The sequence below is a fragment of the Gadus macrocephalus genome, chromosome 11 (genome assembly GCF_031168955.1).
Source record: "Gadus macrocephalus chromosome 11, ASM3116895v1".
NCBI lineage: Eukaryota > Metazoa > Chordata > Actinopteri > Gadiformes > Gadidae > Gadus > Gadus macrocephalus.
The window spans coordinates 7,756,692-7,781,991 of NC_082392.1; the positions used below are offsets into that span (position 1 = coordinate 7,756,692).

Consider the following 25,300-nt stretch of genomic DNA (forward strand, 5'->3'; position numbering starts at 1 on the left):
TCCTATACAGTAGGCCCACTTTAGTATAACAGCACTTGGGTTAGTAAACAAATCACAACAACCAACATGAATTTGAAGTTTTATTCATGAAAAAATGTGAGCTATTTGCAAAGATAAAACGTGTAGGGCGCCTTTGCCAGAGCCAAAATAGTCACAGCTCATCTTGAGCATCTAAGCGTCTTAGAGTACCATATTAAGCGCTATATAAATTTCATTTATTATTATTATTATTATTATTATTATCTACTGTCTCCTGGTAGCCACGGTACTGCCCATCTTGTGCTGGGTAATTAGCTCTGATGGCCTGGACAACACAGGAAGCCGATACTGTCTAAGAAAGAAAGAGAACAATGTGTAAAAAAACACTTACTCTATGCTCAGACGTCTGTTTCTCCCGGCGGGCTTTGGCTGGCGTTTCCAGTTCACTTTCTGGGTCCGGAAATATGTATCCAATACCCGACTGTTCAGATGAGGCGTAAAGCCTGGGTGAGAGGTTGCACACATGGCCCTGTCCTCGCCAGATTCAGCCATTTATTCTAGAATAAACTGGCATCGCTGAAATTCGCTGCAGCACAGGGACTCTATGTTAGCGACTATAGGCGAACAGAGCAAACCGGCGCGCTCCGGCTCCTTGTCCTCGGCAACAATAATAATAATAATAATATAAATTGATTTTATATAGCGCCTTTCAGGATACTCAAGGTCGCTTCACAAGAGTGGGAGGTGAGGGTGTATGTGTAGGGTGTAACAGGCAAGCTTGTTCAGCTGCAGCCGCAGCAGCCTCCTCCTCTATTTGTGTAAATTCTTCCTGGCTGTATTCTGGCTCGTACTAATAGCCCTGAATGTCCAAATCCAACAATCGATTTTCAAAATCCTTTTAGGCTGTTTCACATTGCAAATTAGTTCTTGCGGTGAAGAACAAAGGCGGACATCTCGTACGCAAGCTCCCGCCCCCCCCTCATTCCTTATTGGTGGGCTCATAAATTTGCGGAACCAGGTTTGTAGTCCTCGTCCTCGTCTTCTAACAGGCAAGCAAAGTTCTGCCGAGATGACGTCAAATGTCGCATTTGACGTCATCTCGGGAGAAAATTAGATCAGGAAAGCTGGGCCAAGGGAAGACTGGGTTAGACTGAGGGAAAAAAAGTTTTTTATATTACAACAGCGATTTTAGAATGATAGAACGCCGGTTCTGAATGGGTGAAGTATTCCTTTAAGTTCCTCCTATAAATTGTATTTATTCGTGGTAAAATTACAGCTGACAAATGAAAATTAATGCGATGATGTGTTAGCGTGCGTGTCGGTGAATGTGTTATGCGCTGTTCTGCTCCTCCCCTCCCCCCGCTCGCCCTCACGATCACCGACCTTACCTGTCGTGTTACACAGACACACCCGGTTACTGCATATCAACCAATCAAATCTCTGAGAAAGTGAACCTGCTGGAGGTTCACTTCCTGTGTCACCGCTGGGAAAAGAAACTGGAGGACATTGATCTACTTTTAAGTTCTCCTACTTAAGTGTTGCCGTGGTTAATGGGGAAGGGAACGCTCGATTGTCCTTAGGCGTACTGCCAACCCTGCACTTAATTTAACATGCGAAACGTCGTTCCCAACGCGGGCTGTGAAGACAAGACACGGGAGGGAAAGGAGGGGAAGATAAGTGTCATCTGTTGAAACTTGTTTGGGAATTCAAGGAAGGAGACGCAGAGGAGGGCTGTCGTGGATAATGAAAAGAACGCAGTAAGAGTGGAAATTAAGGAGTGCTCTTAGTTTCAGGCACACTGTAGCCTATGTGTTTATTTTTATTTTTTACATCAAACACGTTTTTAATAGAAGAACGTTTTATGACAAACTAACCTTTGAGCTGTGGTTTCTGAAAGCCAATGTCTTCTCGCTGAACTGGACAGAGGGGATACAGAAACTCCCCTTGCTACCACTGCATTCAGGTTAGTTTCAGCTATTTTATATTATTTGTTTGAGTTGTTTATTTTCTTTCTTGTCGATCAAGGTAAAAAACAATTGTTGGACTATGTCTCATAGGTAGGATACTACATTTGTAAAAGTCTTTCTTTGGTATGCTGGTAGGTCTGCAGGACAACACTTTAATCATGGATCATTGTAAAAAGGGTCGCACCTTATCTCTCTCTCAACCGCCACCACCCGCACTCCTACTGAGTAACTGCATGCTGTGTTGGGGCATCTGGTTTGACGCAGAAACACTGCTTGAAATTTTAAAACATGTTTATTTTACATTATTAGCACATTATAAAAAAGTTAAAATGTTTTTAAATATTAATAGTGATATTTATTTTATGATATTTCAATACTGCTAATGTTTAGCAAAGGGCATACTTGTTGACGCAACACTGGTCGAAGTAGTGGTAGCTGAAGGAGACAGCCAACTACATTGTTTATAACCGCGATATTGTCAAGCGCTAATGCATGTCACTCTTAATGCATGCAGCTTTATTCTTGATTTATAGAGACTCTTCCACAAACTGGTTCATTTCTAATGAGTATTTCATTGTTGCATAGGACTTGCGGATAATGGTACCATGGGGACCAAACGGCCCAGTTGGACCCTATTTGACACGCAGCCCAATCAGAACAAAGCTGTCCTTCCCCATCAATCAGATGCACGCATCTCCGGGGAACCCAGCCAGAGACCCCCCGGGACCACAGGCCCCAGCGACCGAGGCAGGGGGAGACTACGAGAAGAAGAGCGGAGGGGAGCTAGAGAATCGGAGCGAATGAACCCTAGGAACAAGAGGAAAGACGAGGAACCGATGGACTGGTACCCGGGGAGGGAGCCGGTCCCAGGACCCGGAACCAGGGGGGAGAGGGAATGGATGGAGAGAGAGAGGGAGAAAGTGGAGGAGAAATTAAGAAATGGAAGACTGGTGTCGTATTCAGAGTATGACCTGGACAAAGTGGCAAAGAAAGGTGGAACATTTCCCCGAATGAGAAACGGCAGCAGGGAGCAAGCTAAAATAATGACTGCATTAAGGGAGGAGGAGATGGACAGGGACCGGAAGGCGCTCACGGAACGGCCAAGAAGAACAGAGATTGAACGGGAACCGGAGCGAGAAGGGGACAGAGCTCGGCGAACAGAGAGGCATGGCGATAGAGAGAGGTACAGAGGAAGAGAGAGGGATGGCGGGAGACCCAGGGTCAAAGACGAAGGGAGACCGAGCGGGGGCAGAACCAGGGAGGAGAGGCCGGCACCGCAAAGGGAAAGACCGAGAGATCCAGACCACAGCTTTCCAGAAAGAAGGAGGGAGAGGGAAGGGGACACCAGCGACTTGAGGGACCGGCGGGAGAGAGAGATTGCAAGGGAGAGAGAAAGATCAAAGCTAAGCGTCGGAGACAGAGTAAGTAAAGCGCCTAGTCCACGCAGAAGAGACAGAGAGGGGTATTTTGAGAGTGAGAGGGAGAATTGGGAAAGGGCAAAGACAAGAGATGGGAAGAGAGACACAAAAAGCGAGGGAGACAGTGATGGAGGAGCAGGGAAACGGTGGGCAAAGGACAGAGAAAGGGAATCCCATCACAGCCGAAGCGAGGGGGACACCGAACGGCATATGAGAAATAAGGGCAGAGACGTGCCTCTATACAGAGATGACGAGAGGCAGAGGCACAGAGAGGCCAGGCAGCGAGACCAGGCCATCAGCTCTGAGAAAACAAGGGACTTGTACAGAGAGAGGGACCGGAGAAAGGAGAGGTACTTTGCGGAGGACTCGAGACGGTCAGATACTACTGTCAGAGACAGAAAGGAGCAGAGGCCAGAGGACAGACGGAGGGCAAGTGACGAGCGAGAGTGGGAGCGACACAGGTATAGGGAGGAGGAGGAGAAGAGACAATACAGGGCAAGAGCGGAGGAGGAGAGAAGGTACAGGGACAGACGAGAAAGACCAGCAGACCCACGGCAGTATGACCCAGGCACAGGCAACGCAGGCAAGCCAGTGAGTGAAACGCCCCCCAAGGCACTGCCCCGAGACCAGAGTAGCGGTGAGTGGAGCAGTGATCTAGACAGCGAGATCAGACGGACTTGGACTAAAGACAGTTATGAGGAAAGGGAGTCTGAGGGTGAAAGCACGGCGGAAAGCGATCGAGATGTTGGGCGAGATCGGCGCAGGGCCGAAGCCAGCCGATGCGTTGATGAATCAGAGCGATCAGCCGAGCGACGAGGGGAGAGGACGGGCCCTGTGCCGCAGCACAGGAGGATGTGGTTGGAGCCACAGAGGAGGAAATGTAGCAAAGACTCCTCTTTAGAAGATGAATTTGTTGAGGCGCGAACCGGGCTTACAGACCAAACCATGGGGCAAGAGAGGAGGTCAGGTATAGAGGGGGGGAAGGAACGTGGGAGACCACTAGAGGAGCCCTATCGGAGGTTATCAGAGGAAGGACGACAGGTTGATCGACCCAGAGACCCCAAAGAAGAGACCGAAGGTGTCAGTGTAGATGCAGAGGAGTTCTTGGCAGAAAGGGAAAAGGAGGTGATGGAGTCTCCTTTGAGTGCCCAAAGAAGGGGTTTCAGGGACGCCGGGCAAGGGGGCGTGAAAGATGGCGTGAAACAGGGTGAGAGAGATCCCGGGAGCGATTGCACACGTTCAGAGAGCGAAGGAGGAAGTGAGACAGGGTGGGACCTAGGCAGAGACAAAGTGTTATCTGGAGAGGACGGTTTTATTACCGTCTCGAGTGGCGGTGATGAGGAAGACGAGAGGGAGGAGTTTGAAGACTGCAGTGAATTCTGGGAAGATGGACATTCTTACCATGGCCCTCAAGCAGAAGAAATGGGAAGACGCAATAGGCAAAGAGAAGATAAAGAATATGTCATAGAAGAAGAGGAAAACGAAGAAGAAGCAGAAGCCACACCGCAGGGAACGGAGATGCCCCCCAAGTATGTGTTCTGTGTCATCGGGCAAACGGAGCCGCTGGAGGAGCACAGCGAGCCATCCGAGACGGATCAGCTGGAAAAAGTGGAAGACAACGTGCCAGGAAGCCGTCTGCCCTGTGATGTTGAAACGGCAGCACAGCCCCTCCATGACACGCATCCTGTTCTCAGTCGTACTACAGAACTACATGACAGCGATGACCAGCACACACCAGACTCCACCAGGAGCCAGCCCACCGAGGATCCCTCGCCGAGCAATGAGAGCTCCTACACTGCTGAGTCTGCCTCCCTGATGGATGTCAAGTACCGGGAAACTGGCGTCCGAACGGAGAGGGACCCCGAGCACCCCTACGCTGAGATCAGAGCGGTGAGCAGGGATGAACAGACGGAGCAGCTCCTGGTGCAGTGGAGAGACAAACAAAGCGAGTACAGAGGTCTGCCGGAGAGCAGCCCGGCCCAGGAGGGGCCCGACCGGGTCTACGCCGACACTCGTGGTGATGTGGTGGTCTCACAGGAGAACTCGGTGCCCCTTCCGACCCACCCACAGACCACACAACCTGAGGACGTTAGGCCAGGGGAGGCGGAGGAGGACGAGGAGGACGAGGTGTCCATCCGTGTCCGCATGAGCGGGGCCTGGGGCATGGAGGAGGAGGCCAAGCGACGCTCCCAGGCCCCACATCTCAAGTGGGCCAAAAACGTGGTGAGAAAGATCCTGGGCTCCTCCGAGGAATGTGGCATCGACGAAGACACCCCGTCCTCACCGGGGAACCTGGCTGAGCCGACCCGGCCTGAGGTGGGGGACCAGGCGGCCGGACTAGAGGGACACACAAAGCCAGACACCACAGCCACCTCCGGCGACGGACAAGAGTCGCTGGGCAGCGACCAAGACTCAGGGCCAGAGGTGGATGAGGGGAACACGGAGCCGCTGGAGTCGGAGGAGCTGAGAGGTAGGGCGCAGAGCCGCCGCGACATGCATGCTGAGTCGTGCGCAGACATGCATGGAATCAACGCTGCATACACTCATACCGACACACGCGTGGTAGTGCAGGGCCCTGAGATTCATGTGGACGGAGAGGCAGGGGACCCCCAGAACCCGAGGGCTGACGGGACGCAGCTGGCCGATGGGGCAGCGGGGGGGTCAGGGGAAGGGGAGGGGGACGGCAGGAATGAGGTGGAGATGATGGCGCATAAGGAGGCCATGAGGGCAAAGGAGGTGGAGATGTATCTCTCTGTGAGCAACACGCTGTACAAGCCCCGCAGCTGTCCCTGTCTAAACTATGACTCGGATGCCAACCCCCTCCATGGAGAGACCACCACCGCCCAGCACAGCCAAGGGCAGGAGGGTGTGGGGGGGCCGGGTGAGGGGGAGAAAGGGGAAAAGGGCCAGGCGACTGAGGAGAGCAGTGTTGTTGTGTTGAGGCATGGAGGGAGTGGGTCAGAGGAGGAACAGGGGAGGGAGTGGGGGGAGGTAGGGAAGCTGGCCGAGGGGCGAGAAGCCACCGCGGCGGTGGGCAGAAGCTGTAGTTTGCTAGAGCTGGGCACCAAGGGGCCCACGCGACGAGGGGGATTCCGCAAAACAACCGAGCGAAGAAAAGAAGAGCATGTAGAGGAGGAGGAGAAGGAGGAGGAGGAGGAAGAAGAAGGAGATGTTGGAAGGGACCGCAGAACCAGAATTTTCTCCGCCACAGGTAATAAGAAAATGGGAGGTGTGTGAGAAATTGAAATTGAAGGCTGCTGGGATCAAATCAATATCAACTAATGCTGCCTCATCATTTGCATGAATCACACTTCAAATCCTTAATAAAAATGTTATCTACGAAGGCACCCCTTTCTCACATTTACGCTGCCACAGAAGTTATCAAGTGGTTTATCTAGTCTGCATGTTACCGTTTTGGGTGCTAGCTTTCCCAGCAAGTGTTGGTCTGGACCTTATCCTGTCACCGGTGCACTGATTTGAAACGATGTATTTCTCAGAAATCCAAATTGCGTCACAGCTGTGGGGCAGCCGAGAAGCTGCCGGTGGTGGGAGGAGACACGACAGTGGGAAACACCAGCATTGTTTTGGGCAATACATATAAGACCTGAGTTTACATCTCTCACTTTCAGAATATCACTGGTGACTTATAGAGCCTGGTAGCAGAGTGATAACATGCCAAACACATTAACCCTAATCAAGTGAATCTTTCGTTGTTAGGAAGCTCCTAGCTGGGTTAATAATTTGCTTGGATATTTGTATCATAACTTTTTTTTTTTTACTTTTTTTTATTGCAGCTACTTATTGGATTTACTTTACGAGGTGCTTCACTTATTGAACACATCCAGTTGTAACATAGGGCAGGGCTGTCAATGCATCTGTATGACAACTTGATGGGTGGATATTCTCTTCTTGCAGACGAGGAGAGTGCCTTTTCCGAAACCTGGGGAGAAGAAGACCTCAGGTGAGCCAAACTTTGATTTGTGTCCCTTTTAATACATTGGGCATCTACAATAGTGAAATGTATATGTTTAGACTTGGATATGATTTTTGTTCATGATTGCTTTGAATATGGTCAGTTTTCATACTTATTCAAGTTTGGACTGTGTTTCCTTAACTACAGGAATGTTTTGGACAAAGTTGGAAGAAATAAAAGGAACTCCAAGATTTTCAGTAAGTGGATGTCTTTCTTTGCACTGATCACATATGACCTCATGGAAAACGTATAGCCCATATTCAGATCTTTTCATCAACTTTATTGATGTATTTTCATTTGCTTTTCATCATAATGCATAACATGTCATTCAACTACCAAAGCAACAAAATGAATCTTAATTGCTGCAGCACTGTGATCATGGCATCAGAGTTCTTACTTAACCATTTATTGTTTGTAATTCATCATTCTCAATTTACTGAGTGACAGCTATCGCTACGTAAACTAAAACGAGTAAACAAATGAATAAGTCAAATGAATAATTTCTCTGACTTTTTCCAATTCTCCATTTAATTGGAGCAACCATCTTAAGCAATATGTGTTATGCTTCACACAAGGCTGTGTCTCTCTGTATTGAAGTACATGTGTGGTTACGCATTCTCTGGGGCCATAGGCAGGTCCCTGCAAGCTTTGCTATATTCTTGCTAGAAGGTGGAAAACCCTACTGCAACCGTGCATTCCAACAAGTCCGTGCAAAGGAATGCAGAACGCAAATATCACCTCTTGGCTAACCAGTTCCCGTCTCCTCTGTGTCCCTTTTGCTTTTCGATTCTTTTTTTTTATTTATTTTTTTACTTGCTCACTATAATCCTCTGCCCTGCAACATTATTCACGCTCTCCTCTCTCTCTCTCTCTCTCTCTCTCTCTCTCTCTCTCGGTTCAGACGCTGCCCAGCTCTACCAGCAGTACAGCGAGGAGGCTCAGAACATAGAGATCCTGCGCCAGTCGCACTTCACCGCTGTGCCTGTCCACGCGGAGCGCCCCGCCGGCCCCCTGCCGCCCGGACCCCCACCGACCTCGGCTCCTCCCGCTCCCCCCTCTGCCCCCGCCAGCAGGCCCCTGCCCCCGCTCCCACTCGTCCCTCACCCTCACTCGCTGTCCAGCTCGCGGAGCAGCGGCAGTGCCAAGAACCTGCCCCTCCCCGAGACCCCTAAGGCCGAGCCCCGCCCCCCGTCCCCGCGCCTCTCCATCTCCCTGGGCCAGTCCACCTCGCTGTGGCAGGACCTGCCGGCGGTCCGCAACAGCACAGAGCTGGGGCAGCTCTCGGAGGACCAGAGGCGTCTGCAAGAGGTGAGGGTGGTGGCAGTAGGTTATCAATACGTTGGTCCGGCATATCAGACCTACGGTTTCCTTTTTCGTTTTTATAAATGAGAGTACTTTTTGGCGATCACTAGACTTTCCGAAAGTAACAATCAGTTACCTAGAGGATCATCAATGGAATTTTACTGTTATTTCTTAACACTTTCATGTAATTTGGGAAATACCCTTAAAGGTTCCTTGGATGAAGCGCATGTTCATGTATCATAGGTTAAAACATGATTTTGTCGCACCGACAGTCTTGTCTGTTCAGTTAAACATTTCACAACCCTAGAGTTCTGGAGAAGAAACGCCTACGATGATTCACATCCTACTGTTTAAACGTTGCGTCATGAGAGTTTGTTGATAACTTCTAAAAAATCCCCCACCCCTCTGCTTCTACTCCAAGGTGCGGTTTGAGGTTGTCACCTCGGAAGCGTCGTACTGCCGCAGTCTGGACATCGTGGTGGAGCATTTTGTCAAGTCTAAACAGCTGGGGGTGCTGTTAACCACTCAGGACAGAAGCTGGCTCTTTTCCCGCTTCGCAGATGTCCGCGCCATAAGCCACAGGTATAATGACTGCTATTGTTAAGAACTGCCTCAAGCAAAACAAGCCATGATGAAGTGCATACGTTTTTGTTTTTTGTAAGTGACCCTAAAATATATATTTTTTCAGTTTTCTGTCAAAGCTGGAGGAGAAGGTGGAGTCCGACATGCTCCAGTTCACTGTGTGTGACGTCATCGCCCGCCATTGCCAACGCTTCAAGATGGTTTATGTGCCCTATCTCACCAATCAGTCATACCAAGATGCTACCTACCAGAGGCTGATGTAAGTCCTCCCTCAAATACGGGATGAATCGCGCAAGCTTTGTGACTTGCATATCAGAGAAGCATGTCTGATTGAAAGCTGCCTTCACACATGACTTCATTGCAACTGAAGACCCTCCCAGGTTTAGCCTGCGGGAAGTTGTACGACAAAGGATCAGTAGAGAAAAGCAAATTGTCAGCGAAAAAAAAATATGATTGATGAAAGATGATTGATTTTCATTTCAATTACTCCTCTATGAATTGTAATTCCTGTGAATTAATAATTAGTACCTCTTTTGACTCATTGCTTGGTTTCAGTACCGAATATCCATTAATAGTGGGACTTTGATGGGACCTTTGGTTGTAGGAATGAAAACCAGAGGTTCAAGCGGGTGGTGGAGAAGCTGGAGAGGAGTCCGGTATGCCAGAGGCTTCCCCTGCGCTCCTTCCTCATCCTCCCCTTCCAGAGGATCACACGCATCAAGCTGCTGGTCCAGGTGGGTCCATACACACCTCATCCACTAGCAGGGTTTTACTAACAAGAGTTATCACTAATGTGACTCTCTAGACACTGAAATATACCTCACAATGTTCTGCAAACGACTGCACAGTACACCGAAATATACAAAGGATTTTAAGTACCACAAATGCCTACATTGAATAAGTATTGCTCCGTAAGATATTTTATGCCCAGGTTTGGATTGCAATATACAGCAAAACACTGCATAATAACATGGTGCTAACGCAGAGACATGTGATCACACGGTGCTATGTCTACTCTGAACACTGCTTCGGACAATGTGTTGGTCTATGGCCTATCATCTTATTTGTGGATGGTTTTTGTTCATGTGCAGAACATAGTGAAAAGGACCGCCCCCGGTACAGAGGAGGTGGTGCAGGCCATCAAAGCACTAAAACTACTGGAAAAGGTACGTTACATGCTATATGAGGAATTGGGTTGGGCACTTTTGCGATAACCCCAATAAAAGTTGTTTATCCAGCTACTTCTTATTTAAACCTGTTTATTTTCTTCTCTCTGTTCCCGTCTCCTTAGATGATACAAGAGAGCAATGATAGTATTTCCCAGATGAAAAGCATCGAGTCCCTAGTCTCCCTCAGCGCCATGGTGGACTTTGAGTGCAAGGTAAATAATATCTAACTCCCCCCCCCCCCCCCCCCCCAACCATTAATTTTAGTGAATTAGAATGTGTGTGTTTATTGAATATCACCTATAGGACTCTGAAAAACCCCAAAGAGACAGACTGACGACCAAACGATGTCCACTGCAGTGTTATTGTCGTTCTTTTGGGCTGTATGTAGCAGGGGTTTTGACTGACAGTTAAAGAATGGTATATGTCATGACCGATAGCGCCTGTACTGCAGTCGGGCCGGTCTGTGAAAAACTACTGTTTCAGGGCCTGGCAAAGGTTCAATATGAATAAACTCTTAATTTATTGTATTTTTTAAAATACTACACACACTTACAAAAGACTACTTGTGTGTGTGTCCTGCAGACTCTGCCACTGGTCAGCCAGTCTCGGCGTCTGGTGAGGGAGGGGCCAGTGACGGAGCTGATGGAGTTCTCTGTGAAGGACACGGAGAGGAGCATCTACCTGCACCTCTTCAACGACCATCTGCTGCTGTCGCTTCACAAAGAGTGAGTCCATGAGTCACCGCTCATCCTCCCATTCCCCCAAGTTGGGGTAGATGTAAAGTATTTTTAGATCTTGTTGTAATACATCCTTGTAAACCGCAACATTCATTGTTTTCATTCATCTATTTTTGTGACTTTTTCTTTTTGTTTGTTTCTATTGTACTCTGTTATTTAATTTTTATTTATTATAAAATATCTTGATCACGGCTCCCTTGGGTCCCCTGAGATTTATCATGGTGTATACATTTGTTCACAGAGGGGGAAGATTCACTGTAATTGACCACTCCCCCGTGTCGGACCTACGTGCTGAGAACTGTCGGGTGAAGCTTCACTCCCTGCAGAAGAACCTATTCCGGCTGCACCTCTCGCAGAAAGCCCTGCTGCTGAGAACTGACACACAGTAAGTAACATCATGGCAGTGTTTTGTCTTGAGTTGGACTGTGAGAGTTGGATTCAGAAAAACACCCATGCAAGGACAATTGTTTTTAATGTGCCTGTCTTTTTTCTTCAGGAACGATAAGCTGCGTTGGATCTCTGCTATATCCCGGCCCCAACCTGAGGTGGATTTCTCCGCTGCACAAGGTAATGCTGGAGATTTTCCACACATTAGAAGACGAGTGTCTTGTTAGTAGTTTATTTAAAATGATGTGGGTTTAAATTGTGCAAACATTGTTATGCCACACTATATTAAACAATGACTTAAGACACTAAAAACAATACAATTTGAACAGTTTATTTACAATTGCACAATATAGGTATTGTTGAATCGAGATGAGCAACAATTAAAAATAATGTGTGTGTGTGTTTGTTCAGATTTTACGCAGATGCAGTGTATACGTGCGTTTATCACTCAGCAACCCGATGAGCTGTCCCTGGAGAAAGCTGACGTCATACTGGTGCACCAGCAGAGCGGCGATGGTAAGATCATCCAGCCCTCCACAATCTCTACATTAGTCATTATTACTCTGTGGAGCATTTTAGGGTTGATCTGCTGTGGTTTGGGTGTGGGAAACATAAACCTCATCGAAACAAAATATAAAGTTTATTTTCATGGTTGAATAACATTTGTTGCCTCCCCCCTCCTCCAGGCTGGGTAGAGGGGACTAAACTCTCTGACCGGCATCGTGGTTGGATGCCTGAATCCCACCTAGAGACCATCACCAACTCGGGAGTCTGCCAACGCAATCTGCAGGACGCCCTCAAACTGACCACGGCCACCGCTGCCGTGTGAGCAACACCCCATTGGGATAGGACTCATTGAGATTGTGGTGGATTCACTGCATAGGATGCAAGCTGGCCATCTGTGGAGGCTAGCTGAAATGTGGAGGACACTGAGGCACCAAAGACTCTGTTCATAGAGAAACAGACTGACGACCAAACGATGTCCATTGCAGTGTTGTTGCTGGGCTTTTGGGTTGTATGTAGCAGGGGTTTTGGCTGACAGTCGAAGAAAAGTATATATCATGAGCGATGGCGCCTGTGCTGCAGTCAGGATCGGTCTGTGGAAAAACTACTGTTTCAGGGCATGGCAATAGTACAATACGAAAGAACTCACAAAGACATGTTCTCTTGAATAATTATATTTTAATAAAAATACTAGATACAAAATACTAGAGAGACACACACACACACACACGTTATGTCTTGAATCTGTATTTGTGCATATAAAAAAAATGCATGTTGGCCAAGTATGAACCAATGACATTGGTGCAATCAAACATTTTGAGCTATATTACATATATTTCATGAAATATGTAAATTAAAGCCTTCTCAATCATGAAATACTGTTTTTGGAATGAACACACTTATAAAAGACTACATGATGTATGTATATATGCCCTTTATTTTTAGCCTTCTGCTATTCAGTGTTTTAGTCTTTCGTTGTTGAGCACATTTATTATGAAAACATAGGTAAGAAAAATACATGAACAATGACACGTCGTTAAGGCACTATTTACAGGACAAGTTGTTCAGTCTTAACCAAGAATGTGTACGATGCACGTAGGCTTGTTGAGGCCGACTCACAGGGTGTGACCCTTGATATATGACAGTTTCGACCACCTCATTATTGGTAGATTACCCGATCACTCAAGCATAAGCAGGGGACAAAGGGGCGTGCCGAGTCTCTAAACAGAACCATCTAACCAATGAATTCGTTGTCAACAAACCGAGACACCGCCTTCCTTTTGTTTCTATTGGACAGATGGTGTTGTCTATCTAAAAGACGGTGTCCTATTGGTGATATGTCAAGTGGAAGGGCGTTACTGACGTTTGTTGTTTCTGCTCAGAAGAACGAGAGAGCAATCGACATCTTATAAACACATCTCATCGTTGGACTTTTATACCAGGTTTTGATCAAACGGATCCCCTGGAGACCTTGTGAAAGCGCGGAGGACCGGCAGGAATAAACCTATATCTGTGGCGGCATTCGTAAAGATCACATCGATCGTTCAAAAGTAACGTTTATTGTTACATTCGCCAGTTTCTACCAATGTTACGTCTTTGTTAGCTATTAGGCTGGCTAACGTTAGTCTTTTGGGAATAACAATCATACAAAATTATTTGTTATAAGCATGGATAACGTGAAAGCCAAACGGTTTTGTACGGCCACCGTTAAACGTGTTTTAAAAGGCTTGTTGTGCGAGGTGTAGCAGGACTCATGTGTGTGTACGTGGCTTCACTGCTGGTTCCACTGACCTTAATCACATCGATATCGACCTGACTAGTGGTTCGTTGTGTAATGTTGCATACAGAAGGGAACATTTATAATTATAGTTCATAATACTCGAAGTTGTAACACATGTAGGTGGAGGTATGGGGTATCGACCTCCTGTTGGATCCATATGCAGCACGAACTATGTGCTTGTTGCCTCTATCCTCTTTTAAAAGGGACGATCGTGACCTCATGATTGCCTTTCGTTCAGATGGGCAGTCAATATCAACGAACGGTGGCCCTGGAGGTGAGGAGAGCGGAGGGAGAGCGGGTGCGGGCCAAGCACCCCGACAAGGTTCCGGTCAGTGCGCATTCCCCACAGCATTACGTCATACACGAAACGCTTCCGATTACACAGGCGTGTTGAAACTGCGACGTCAGATCACCGCCATCAGCGTGGGAGCATAAGAGCATTGAAAGTCATTATTATTTAGTAATCATCATCACATGTTTTGTCATTATGGGTAGACATAGTTTTGTTTGGAAATGCCCCAGCATTTATCACGTATCATATTTCCAAACCACATTTTTATATTAATTATAAAGGATATACAGTTCATTCATACCAATATCATCCAATTAATTTAATCATAGTCATTCCTTTGTCTTTTTTAATGACATCAACAACAACCTGTTTTACAACATTGTTGAAATCCATTTTTGTACAGCGGTAACTAACACTTAAAAAGATAAAACTGATTGGATCATGGCATATCCTCTGTCAAATAATGGTAGTCTACCATTATACCTGTTCTGCCTTATATTCTAGATTATTGTGGAGAGGGCACTGAGGTCACGGGCTCCTGACCTGGACAAGAAGAAGTATCTAGTACCATCAGATTTAACAGGTGAAACACACACACACACACACACACGCACGCACGCACGCACGCACGCACGCACGCACGCACGCACGCACGCACGCGCGCGCGCGCGCACACACCAGGGATCCAGGATGAGCTGATTCAGGGGGCAGTTAAAAACTGCAGGGGCCTAACATTTGAGGTGGTGTAAGAACCTGCAACAGTCCTTATTGTGCTAAGTATGCCTATTAACTGCGCTAGTAGCCTACCTTACCGTACAGTGTTTTTTTCCAAACAAATTGTGCCAATATGACTTTTAAGATATGGCCAGGGTAGGTCACCACATAATATTTTTTTCTGGTCAGTATATTCATTAATTTTAAAAATACAATTGTGTTAGAGAACTAAATAATGACTGCTACTGTCCATTTTAAAATCAAAGAATTTACAATACCACAACAATAATACAATAAGTGCTAGGAAAGTCTCCATGTTAGGCAGCTCTTAAGGGCCAGGCTGGCTTGTGTGTGAGAAGGGACTCCAGGGGGAGCAGCACAACCACTTTTCAAACTCGTATCTCTCCCCTTCGCTCTTTTCCTCTCTTTTACCTGCTCTCACCTTCCTGTGGTTTTCATGGAAAAATATAATGAAGCATGAATGGAATTAGGACAGACGGCTCAGACGGCTCAGACAGACAGACAGCTCACACCGTTTCAGCTCCGTGGACAGTACAGGGGGCTGACAATTTAGGCCACACACACACACACACACACACACACACACACACACACACACACACACACACACACACACACACACACACACACACACACACACACACACACACACACACACACACACACACACAATCTACAATACTAACTTCATAAGGAATAATTTAATGAAGTAATACCATTTAAAACAGAATAAATGAATCAATAAAAAATGGTTTGTGCGTGAAGATATGAAATTTCTTTCCATTCTTCAATTTTGGTCTGAAGTTTAATCTTTGGCTTGAATATTGAGGCTTTTCGTATTAAAGAAAGTAAAAATGTATATGTTACATTACAAAATAAATATTACCAAAGAGATTTGACTTTTGACGTAGCAGCCACTGCACTTAAACGTTGATTCATAACTTTTAAACATTAATATATAGTATTTAAATACTACTACTAATTATTCTGTAGGTCGTAGTTTGGTAGTTTGGTGTTTGATATCATCTGATTATATTTAAGGGAAGTTCACTTCAGATAGTGACCACGTCCTCTCCTTTCGTAGAAAAATTAGGAAGTTATTCACGGCAGTAGGTCTTTTTCTGTTAACTCCTTCTCTTGGAAGCTGTATCTCTTGAGACATCGGAAATGTGTTAACTTCCTCTTTACAGTAATGCAAGAGCCTCGAGGAAGATAATTACCTCTTTTTCATGCCTCGTGTCTCTGTGTGTCTGTTCAGTGGGCCAGCTGTCCTTCCTCATTCGTCAGCGTGTGTCCATGCGGCCAGAAGAAGCCCTCTTCTTCTTTGTCAACAACTCTCTCCCTCCGTCCAGCTCCCCACTCTCAGCTGTTTATGAGGTAACCTTCGACCCACTCACTTCACGTGTGCCCCTCTCTATATCTTAAGCTGCAATTACTCTCCCCAGGATGTAGGAACATTTGAGGGAACTCTTAAGTTCTAGGGGCACTATTTTTACCCCCTGATAAAAACTCCCTGCTCCTGGGGTAGTACTTTTCAAAGTACAGATTATTTTGGGGTGAGATCCCCATTTTTTTTTTTACATTTCCATCACCATTCCGACAATTCGTTTTTTGTTCATTTGACTTAAAGGCACCCAGTGCAACTTTATGTAAACATTCAATGAAAAATAAACATTCAATTTCTAGTCTTTTTTACACGTAGTAAGTTTCAATAACTCCATACCATTACATATCGACATTCAAGGAGCAAAGATGAGACGTTGTTGTGTGGTGAGAACTGATAGAAAATCGTAAACAACAACAATCGCCGGTGGGGAGAAGCCATTTTTCCATTGACTGGAAGCCTGCTTTATTTATTGTAGGTTACAAAAAATAAAGAAAATGGCGGCATTGTTGTTGTTATCAATTTTGTATCAGTTCTCACCACACAACGACGTCTCATCTTTGCTGCTTAAATGTCGGTATGTAATGGTATGGAGTTATTGAAACTTACTACGTGTAAAAAAGACTAGAAATTGAATGTTTATTTTTAAGCCTCGAAAGTTGCACTGGGTGCCTTTAAGTCATACACAGTCCTGTTATTGCATCCATTGTGGTAATCTACATTAATAAACCTATAATTATGGCTGTTATATGTATTGGTCCTTCATCTCGATAGCAGTTAGCACTGCAAGCCAATGTTTACTAGCACTACAGTAGATAAATATTGTTTGCTTTTAACAGGTGTAACAGGTGATAGCAGTGTGCATCGTACAAGTTTCATTTGGGAGACGTAGTTGAAAAATAAGTATGGACTTTTTGATAACATCGTGACCTCCATCGCAACTGATATTTTGTGTGTGTGTGTGTGTGTGTGTGTGTGTGTGTGTGTGTGTGTGTGTGTGTGTGTGTGTGTGTGTGTGTGTGTGTGTGTGTGTGTGTGTGTGTGTGTGTGATCGATCATCCTAACAACAGTCTAATGACGAGAGACGGCAAGATCGTTTATTGGCCTGTGGCATGTGCCACCGCGACCACACCGCGGCATGTGCCTAGCCACCTTTAACAGACCTGTTTAGGTGGCTAGGCTAACTACCGTCACCGGAGCAAGTCCGGCTGTTTTCAAAAGCATCTGTCATTTCAAAAGCAACAACAAACTGATCGCAAATATCCTAACAATAGATCGGACGAGAGAAACGTATAAATCCCTTTATTTACGGCGTTATGTTGTGTTATAGTGTCAATGAAGACCATATATATATATAGCTTTACATTTAAGGCAATACTTGTATTGAAATTATACGGAGGAGGCGGCCGTGCTGGTGTCACATACCATTGTTGGGAATGGCAGTTACCGTTCCAGGACAGCATATGCCGTTCCACCTGAACGGCAGTTACCGTTTCAGAACGGCAGTTACCGCTTCAGAACGGCAGTTACCGTTTCAGAACGGCAGTTACCGTTCCTGAACGGCATATGCCATGGTATGTCAGTGGTCGCGGTGGCGCATGCCACAGGCCAATAAACGATCTCGGCCCTGCAGCTAATGAGAGCTTCCCTCTGGTTCCAGGAGCACCATGAGGAGGATCTGTTCCTCTACATGACCTACAGTAACGAGAGCGTTTACGGGGCCTGAGGTCGGAAAGGAGACACACCGCACGCGAGTGAGACTCTGTTGAGGCAGAAGTGTCTGAAGAGGCTGATGCACAGCTTGTGATGAAAGTACGCTTTGCCAGAAAGGTTTCCCAGGGGCCTGCTTTTGACAGTATTTGAGTGGGGGACTAATGGAAAACCATTACAGAGAGTTATCCATTTATGGAGAGTTTATTTGTCATCTCTCTCTCCCAGTCATCTGTATTTAATGCAAATATTATCTTTTTTGTAAATTAATGTGATGAACCATTGTGGAAAAATAAAAACTTTCATTTCTGAATTACACATGTTGAAGTCTGTTTCATGTTTATTTATCCTTGTAGGGCAATTCGTCTTAACATTAGTTACATATTATTTACTTAGTCAGTAACTAATACATAGAAATGCCCCAATTCCTCATTATTAAATATAATCAGCTATGTATGAGGAAGCATGACAAAGCACTGGTCAATATTATTATTTATTTAATGATGATATAAAAACGCCTCTTAATGGGGAAGCGACGACTTGTTATTGGAGAGGAAGTGGCCGAGACCTCTTGGCTGACCGGCTCGTTGTTTAGTACATTGTTTCAACGCACAGATTTGAAAGAATTGGTATGAACATCAACGGTTCAAAGCTAAACTAACGAGTCCATTCAGGCTAAACAGGTAGGCAGAGAGTTCAGATTGTTGTCATGGAGATGAAGGCGATGGAGGTGGAGGTGGAGGCAGGACTTCTGGACAGAGCTGGGCCGAGTGACCAAAAGCGGGAAACCAAAACTGAAGGTAAGACAAAGGCTCTAGGTTTCACCCTATGAATGAAGCAATACAGTGTCCAAAATAAGCATAATAAATTCAAAAATCAATCACGTTTCTGTCATATTTAAAGAAGATTTATAAAGGGAAGGCAAGGCAAGGCAACTTTATTTATATAGCACTTTTCATACACAAGGCAGACTCAAAGTGCTTCAAATATAAACATTGTCATACAATAAAATAAAATAGTAGATGTGTAAAAGAAAACATATGCAAAGAAATGAGTAAAATAGAAAGTTAAAAAGGCATTTTAGTATTAAAATAGAAAGGTAATACATAAAGATTCTCTTTTAATGTTTGTTTAATAATATTTTTATTTGGAGGTGATACGTAATATCCAGTCAGTGCATTCAATAAGATGTGACAGCAGGAGCAGAATAATAGGACAAGAAAATAACACATACACACATGTTTTTATTTATTTTAATAGCAATATGCAGCGAACCAAACATATATCTCAAATAAAAAGAACGCAGAATGCGAATAAGGAAGAAATTATTTTGGGGTGGGGCCAAGGGAAATTTATTAATGTATCTTTTGTTTATTATTAATAGTTATTACGTGTACGTAGTATGTATAACGCATTTATTGGTTTTACCTATATTTAATTATAATATTATTAATGTTTGTTTTGTGGCGCTAGCGAAAGAAGCCTCAAAGGAGTACTGCAAGCTGAAAGCCCCAGCTGATGACATCTACTCCGAGGCTGTGTTCCCCAGCCCGAAGCTGCCAGAAGGTACCAGAGCTGTTCTGAGTTATGTTTGATATTTTCTTGATGATCATGGTGGAAATATTGTGTATTTATGTCTATGGTCCATTTCTTAAAATAATCTAGGAAAATATAGATTGAGCACACACACACACACACACACACGCACACACACACACACACACACACACACACACGCACACACACACACACACACACACACACACACACACACACACACACACACACACACACACACACACACACACACACACACTTAGTTGAGAAAGAACTCGTCAGACCTTGTCATAAAGTGGCTATAAAACCTCTTAATTATGTTCATTAATTCTGTTCCCTCTTCCGGTTCCTCTTCTTCTGTTGACTCTTCCTCCCCTCTCGTCTCGTCTCCTAACCTCCCCTCTTCCTCTCCTCTCCTCTCCTCTCCTCTCCTCTCCTCTCCTCTACTATTGTTGTCTTCTCATGTCTTTGCCAGTGAAACCCACCAAGCCAACTAGGAGCCTGAGGAATGTGTTGCCGACTTTGTGCATTGTCCTCGGTGTGATATGTCTGGCCGAACTCATCATCATCTTTATTCTGAATGGGAAGAGTGAGCATACCCTCATATGTTTGTATATTCACATGATTCATCATTTATATCAAAGGTGCTGTAATAGGGGGAGCAAAAAGGATCGGAAGAGAGCAAGATTGAAACCAAACAACGCCAATAAAGTGGCGAACCCGCCCCATAAGTTGTTCCGCTTAGTGGATAATGATATTCAGATTGGGAAATAGCGCCGTTTCAGACAACCAGGCCTGGCGGTCTCCACTTAACTGCTGCCCCGACCCCATCTCACTTCGAGGGAGAGCAGATCAAGCATCCCTATTTATTGTCATCACTGATGAAGCTCACCACCCACACTTGATAGGTCCCCGCGATTGAGCCGCCCCGCCTCCTTGTTGGCAGCTGACACCAAGCCACGCCCCCAGCAATTATAAATAGTAACTCTTAATTGTTTCCTACAACACATTAAGAGCAGAGCGGTTCATATCTGAAATAGGTGCTGTTACATTAAATGGACATGTAGTCTAAAGTAAACAACACTTCTGCTGTTTTCTGCCCCATCTGTCCTGCAGCAGCTCCTACCCTCGTCTGCCCAGGTCCATGGAGGGACCCAGTTCCTCCCTTGTCTCCCAAGTCTCCCTGCTTCAAGAACCCCAAAACTCCGACCACCAAATGTGAGTACTCCTCTTTTCTATTTTACATAAGAAACCAGTCATGAGGTGTGCTGAACTGCTATTATCTATCCTACTCACCGATGACACTACACCACACACACATTCTATTTATTATTTATTCTATTTTTTTATTTTTTCATTCTATTAAGTATTATCTTTTATGATTAATTTGTTTAGGGACATTTTGTATATCCCTAGTCGTAATGAGGGGAGTGGGACTCTGTCTGCAGGGCCACAACAGGGGGGGGTAGTGCCCTCAAAGCCTGGGATGAAAAGCAGTTTTTTGTTTGCAATATTTTATTTAAGTAATTAATGTCAAGTACCTTTAAATTGGCTGAATAAAATATTTGAGTGACTGAGCATTGCATATAAAAAACTGTGGAGGCTCACTGTCACCCCTTACGAAATGCGCCATATGTTCTCCCACTGCACAAGGATTCCCAAAAACAGTGACGCAGCTCATCACGGGTTGAGTGACTGTTGATGCTGGAGCGCTGATTTGCACAACGATAGTCGTGTCTTTCCCCGAGAACGGGAAATCAGCCTAACCCTAAAAAGAAAAGAAACTAGGGAAAGAGAAAAAGAAACAAACATAAGTTAATCAGCATTATACCTACAATGGCATGTGACATTATATCTATCAAATAAATAAAATACCTGGTAAAGAAAATAGCAAAGCTTAACATCTTGAAACCCATGGCCCTTAGTTTCAGAAACAGGCACAGAGAGTGGAACAACAGCAGGCCCCTCTTCATCTCCTGATGTATCTGGCGATGTGAGGCAAGGTGAGCTCATATAGTGGCAACTAAAAGTTATTTCAAGCAATCATGGGGCACTTCAGACGGAAAGGAGCTAAACAACATTAACAACAAGTAGCCTATTGTATGCTATGAGCAGGTTAAGAGGCTGTTATCAATCCTGTATGCTTCATGCTTTTAGAGAGGTCTCTGCTTCAACAGTGAGAAAGAAGACATGATAGAGGAAGAGGGAGGTGAAGAGATTGAGGGAAACAAGGGCTGCTCTAAGGGCGAGGAGTGGTCAGAAGAGGAAAGGGAAAGAACTGAGAGCACTGCAGATCAGCATTTGGAGCAGGACTACTGTGAGATACTAAGATACATGGATCAAGAGAGTAAGAGAGACTGCCGTTGTATAGGGCCTAGGCCTTTTTGCTACACTCCTGTATATTTAGTGTGTTTAAGACAGATAAAACACACACAATTACATCCAGGAGAATAATGACTAATCCCCCTTTTCTTATTCTAAATATCTTATTAAGAGCCTCTTTAATTAAGATTGGTATTTTTCAAACTTTTGACAATGTTTCAAATATATTTCCCTGAGTGCCACACAATACCACCCAGCGATCGAATGGGTGAAATATTGTCCAATGTTCAGTCTTTAAAAAAGGACTAATCTATCTTTTTTCCACAAGCTATTTGATTTTGCAAGCGAATATCATCAAACTAAAATTAATGTGTGCAATGCTCTTCTAGCTAAACTATCATTAATCCTTTAATTTCCATAAGAGATATTACGTCTGGGTCAGGTGAGACTATGTGTGTGTGTGTTTTAATGCATGCATACATTAGACTCCTCTCTAGCACACACACACACACACACACACACACACACACACACACACACACACACACACACACACACACACACACACACACACACACACACACACACACACACACACACACACACACACACACACACACACACACACACAGAGAGAGAGATAAGTACATAGAAATCGTACAATTTCAGAATACATTTAGACAGAGCTATTTAAACATTTTCACATCCTCCCCACAATGCAGATGTCAATAATCATATCTGGTAACGTTTACCCAAGACACAGAGCTGCCTGTGTTCTCATCCAGCAGAAGAATGCATAAGGGGATGCCTGCTCCCTGGTGACCGGTTTACCCCAAACACAAAGGCTAACATTTAAATTTTAGACTACTCTGAGGAAAGGTATGGTGGCAAGACAATGCAAGGAATAGGAAACAAAGCTTTAGATGATAAAAAGGAAAGGAAACAACATGTGGATTTTTCCAGCACAATAGTTATACGAAAAGGATATTAGCGAAGCTTGTGGTTGAGACCTCTAGCCCTACTCTACGTGCATAGCAATTCATCTCAGACACAATTAGGAACAGTTATTGTATTGAGGGTAGGCCTAACAGTTTGAGAGACCAAACAGCAAGCAGGGCTGACGTCAGTGCAACCCGCTTGACACCACAGAAACCATCTAGTACACCCTAGCAACCACCTAGAACACCATCTAAACCATCTAGAATGCCCTAGCAACCACATAGAACACTAGAGAAAACAACTGGAACATCTTAACATCAACCCTAGGACACCTCTAGCAACCATACAGAGCACCCTGGCAACCACCTACAATATCCTCTGAAACGTCCACACACAAAATAAGCCACATATAACCACCATAAAACTACAGCACTACTCCACGACACTCAACTGTACATTTAAAATATACCAGGTACTAGACACCTCTTTTCATCAGGCTGCACACCTCAATTTATTCAGAAATTGTACTTCTTTCATCCTCATCTCAATTCAATTTCTGTGTACTTATCTGTGTGTGTGTGTGTGTGTGTGTGTGTGTGTGTGTGTGTGTGTGTGTGTGTGTGTGTGTGTGTGTCTGTGTGTGTGTGTGTGTGTGTGTGTGTGTGTGTGTGTGTGTGTGTGTGTGTGTGTGTGTGCGCGCGCGTGTGTGTCTCTCTGTCTGTCTATTCTTCCCTCACAGCCCCTGACAGCCAGCGATGTTCTGACAACTGGGTGTTCTTGGAGGGCTCCTGCTTCTACCAGTCCAAAGAGAGAAACAGCTGGGAGGAAGGCAGGATCTTCTGCCAGAATCTAACAGGGGACCTGGCTGTGATCTCTGACAGCGCAGCGCATCCAGCGCTGCGCATCCAGGTAACATCAATGCTTTCCTTCTTTCCCATGTCCTCTTCTCCTCTAAGAGCAAACCTGGAAATGCCCTCATCTACTCTTACAGCCTATCTGTAAATAAACAACGGTATGAAAATGTAACTTGATGTTTTCAGAATTCTCTGGCGCAACAAATCAAAGTACCGCACTGGATTGGCCTACAATACAAAACGAGTTGGAAATGGGTGGACAACCGGACCCCATACACAGGGTAAGAAAAGCATAGGATCTCTGGTTACATCTGGAGATAAAACATTGAATCGATATAAGGCGTGCTTTTAATTTGATTAAGGGATTATTAAGGGAACGAGCTGGATAACACACACACTCACACGCACACAGTCATCATCATCCACTTCACCAACCTCTAAACCTCTGTATTTTCTGTTTTATCTCTGTAGTAATTTGCCTACAGGAACTGAGGAGTTGTGTGCTATACTGGAGAGCAAGACACCTCGAATGTTGGAACAAGCCAACATTCGAGATGCCAGATGTCCAGTTTCTGCCCATTTCATTTGTCAGAAGGAGGCGTCACTTGCATAGGGCTCCTGATGCTCTTCTAGCTATAGGCCTGTGTCTCATCCTCATTTATATGAAGTGCTATTAACAAGTATAATGAAACTCATTGATGCGGCAAACTCTATTCTTTTATCTCAAAGCCCAGCACTGTATGACCAACTGACTAGGCTTCATGCAGTGAATATTAGCCTACTGTGTTTGAGTGAATATCCTCAATTTATGTTTCTATGCAGATAATCTAAATGAGGAGTTTGATTTCCTACCACTCTTTCACTCAATGGCATTTTAAAGCATAAAGCTTCTTTAAAACCGTGCTTATTTTTTTATTAGAATAAACTTAATCCACTCCAAAGGATTAATGTGATATGATACTCCATTATTCTGATTTTACACCTTAAGCGTCTTCTGAATTTAGTATTATTCAACTATTAATTGTATTCAACTAGTAGTCAACTTTTTGGCATATTTGCTTTCGATGTATCCTGTGCCTATTTTCGAAATAAAGACATCTTTTCATTTAAGAGTGGTTATATTGTCATTGTACATTTATCTATATTATATAAAAAAAAAAAAAAAGGTCAAATATACAAAACAAAACATGGCCACTATAAAACAAACATCTAGAGAATCAAAAAATACACTCACAATAACAAACACACAAAAAAAACGAGTGCAATAGTCACTTCCACATCCGTTTTAGCTGTGACCAGACACAATCAGATACAACTTAATTCAACTCATACAACGGTCCACACACAACACAGCGCAGCATATCTCGGTTACTTCTATAAAAATAATACATATATTCAGTTCTATGGCCTAATGCTGCTTAAACTGCACCGATGGCTATGTGTACAGACAAAAAAAATTAAAATAGACGTCTTCTTTGAGTGCTCTAACGTAGCGATGGACCAGGGGGAAGGACAGCCAGAGGGTTTTCACGTGCCACGAGTCTTTCTGAGAACAAGCTACTTCCACTTCTAGACCAGGGGTGCCAAATATGTAGATTGCTAATACCGACCGGTCGATCGGTCGATATTAACATTTCAACAAAAAAGAATTGCATCCCTATGACATTTACCACTGGATTGATGAAAATTGTCTGTTGGACTTTGACCAA

The 25,300-nt window shown here is 44.7% G+C and overlaps 3 protein-coding genes and 2 long non-coding RNA genes across 6 annotated transcripts; 3 read left to right on the forward strand and 2 right to left on the reverse strand.

The window, feature by feature from the left end:
* Positions 1-246: 246 nt before the first annotated feature.
* On the reverse strand, positions 247-926 carry LOC132466973 (uncharacterized). Its single transcript, XR_009527929.1, has 3 exons — positions 750-926; positions 371-579; positions 247-331 (listed from the first exon to the last, which is right to left on the reverse strand). It is a non-coding gene; the product is annotated as an uncharacterized LOC132466973 (long non-coding RNA).
* Positions 927-1,350: 424 nt separating this feature from the next.
* On the forward strand, positions 1,351-12,894 carry arhgef5 (Rho guanine nucleotide exchange factor (GEF) 5). Of its 2 annotated transcripts, none has more exons than XM_060063962.1 (15): positions 1,351-1,942; positions 2,532-6,575; positions 7,280-7,325; positions 7,485-7,534; positions 8,239-8,645; positions 9,061-9,221; positions 9,328-9,480; positions 9,826-9,955; positions 10,313-10,387; positions 10,513-10,602; positions 10,973-11,115; positions 11,369-11,512; positions 11,624-11,694; positions 11,926-12,030; positions 12,201-12,894. In XM_060063962.1, the coding sequence occupies exons 2-15, from the start codon at positions 2,552-2,554 to the stop codon at positions 12,341-12,343; spliced, it is 5,742 nt and encodes a 1,913-aa protein (XP_059919945.1). In that variant the 5' UTR covers positions 1,351-1,942; positions 2,532-2,551; the 3' UTR covers positions 12,344-12,894. The 2 variants fall into 2 exon arrangements, with proteins under 2 accessions (XP_059919945.1, XP_059919946.1); XM_060063963.1 differs by having other exon boundaries at positions 1,354-1,942; positions 2,532-5,834.
* On the reverse strand, positions 12,557-14,077 carry LOC132466979 (uncharacterized). The gene is made up of 2 exons (XR_009527931.1): positions 13,940-14,077; positions 12,557-12,611 (listed from the first exon to the last, which is right to left on the reverse strand). It is a non-coding gene; the product is annotated as an uncharacterized LOC132466979 (long non-coding RNA).
* zgc:92606 (uncharacterized protein LOC100000242 homolog) lies at positions 13,373-18,235 on the forward strand. Its single transcript, XM_060063968.1, has 5 exons — positions 13,373-13,568; positions 14,037-14,126; positions 14,595-14,673; positions 16,084-16,202; positions 17,870-18,235. Exons 2-5 carry the CDS (start codon positions 14,037-14,039, stop codon positions 17,933-17,935), a joined length of 354 nt encoding a protein of 117 aa, XP_059919951.1. The 5' UTR covers positions 13,373-13,568; the 3' UTR covers positions 17,936-18,235.
* A 129-nt stretch (positions 18,236-18,364) lies between these two features.
* Positions 18,365-24,701, forward strand: LOC132466976 (killer cell lectin-like receptor subfamily B member 1B allele C). The gene is made up of 7 exons (XM_060063965.1): positions 18,365-18,719; positions 19,393-19,485; positions 19,952-20,065; positions 20,593-20,694; positions 23,477-23,646; positions 23,778-23,872; positions 24,063-24,701. Exons 1-7 carry the CDS (start codon positions 18,629-18,631, stop codon positions 24,202-24,204), a joined length of 807 nt encoding a protein of 268 aa, XP_059919948.1. The 5' UTR covers positions 18,365-18,628; the 3' UTR covers positions 24,205-24,701.
* Positions 24,702-25,300: the final 599 nt, after the last annotated feature.

Bases quoted from the DNA above. Each gene is read 5' to 3' on its own strand.
- arhgef5 (XM_060063962.1), top strand. From the start codon at position 2,552: ATGGGGACCAAACGGCCCAGTTGGACCCTATTTGACACGCAGCCCAAT. The intron at 9,956-10,312 runs GTGGGTCCATAC...GTTCATGTGCAG, and splicing joins GCATCAAGCTGCTGGTCCAG to AACATAGTGAAAAGGACCGC. The intron at 11,116-11,368 runs GTGAGTCCATGA...ATTTGTTCACAG, and splicing joins CTGCTGTCGCTTCACAAAGA to AGGGGGAAGATTCACTGTAA.
- zgc:92606 (XM_060063968.1), top strand. From the start codon at position 14,037: ATGGGCAGTCAATATCAACGAACGGTGGCCCTGGAGGTGAGGAGAGCG. The intron at 14,674-16,083 runs GTGAAACACACA...GTGTCTGTTCAG, and splicing joins AGTACCATCAGATTTAACAG to TGGGCCAGCTGTCCTTCCTC. The intron at 16,203-17,869 runs GTAACCTTCGAC...CTCTGGTTCCAG, and splicing joins CACTCTCAGCTGTTTATGAG to GAGCACCATGAGGAGGATCT.
- LOC132466976 (XM_060063965.1), top strand. From the start codon at position 18,629: ATGGAGATGAAGGCGATGGAGGTGGAGGTGGAGGCAGGACTTCTGGAC. The intron at 20,066-20,592 runs GTGAGCATACCC...TCTGTCCTGCAG, and splicing joins CTTTATTCTGAATGGGAAGA to CAGCTCCTACCCTCGTCTGC. The intron at 23,647-23,777 runs GTAACATCAATG...TGATGTTTTCAG, and splicing joins ATCCAGCGCTGCGCATCCAG to AATTCTCTGGCGCAACAAAT.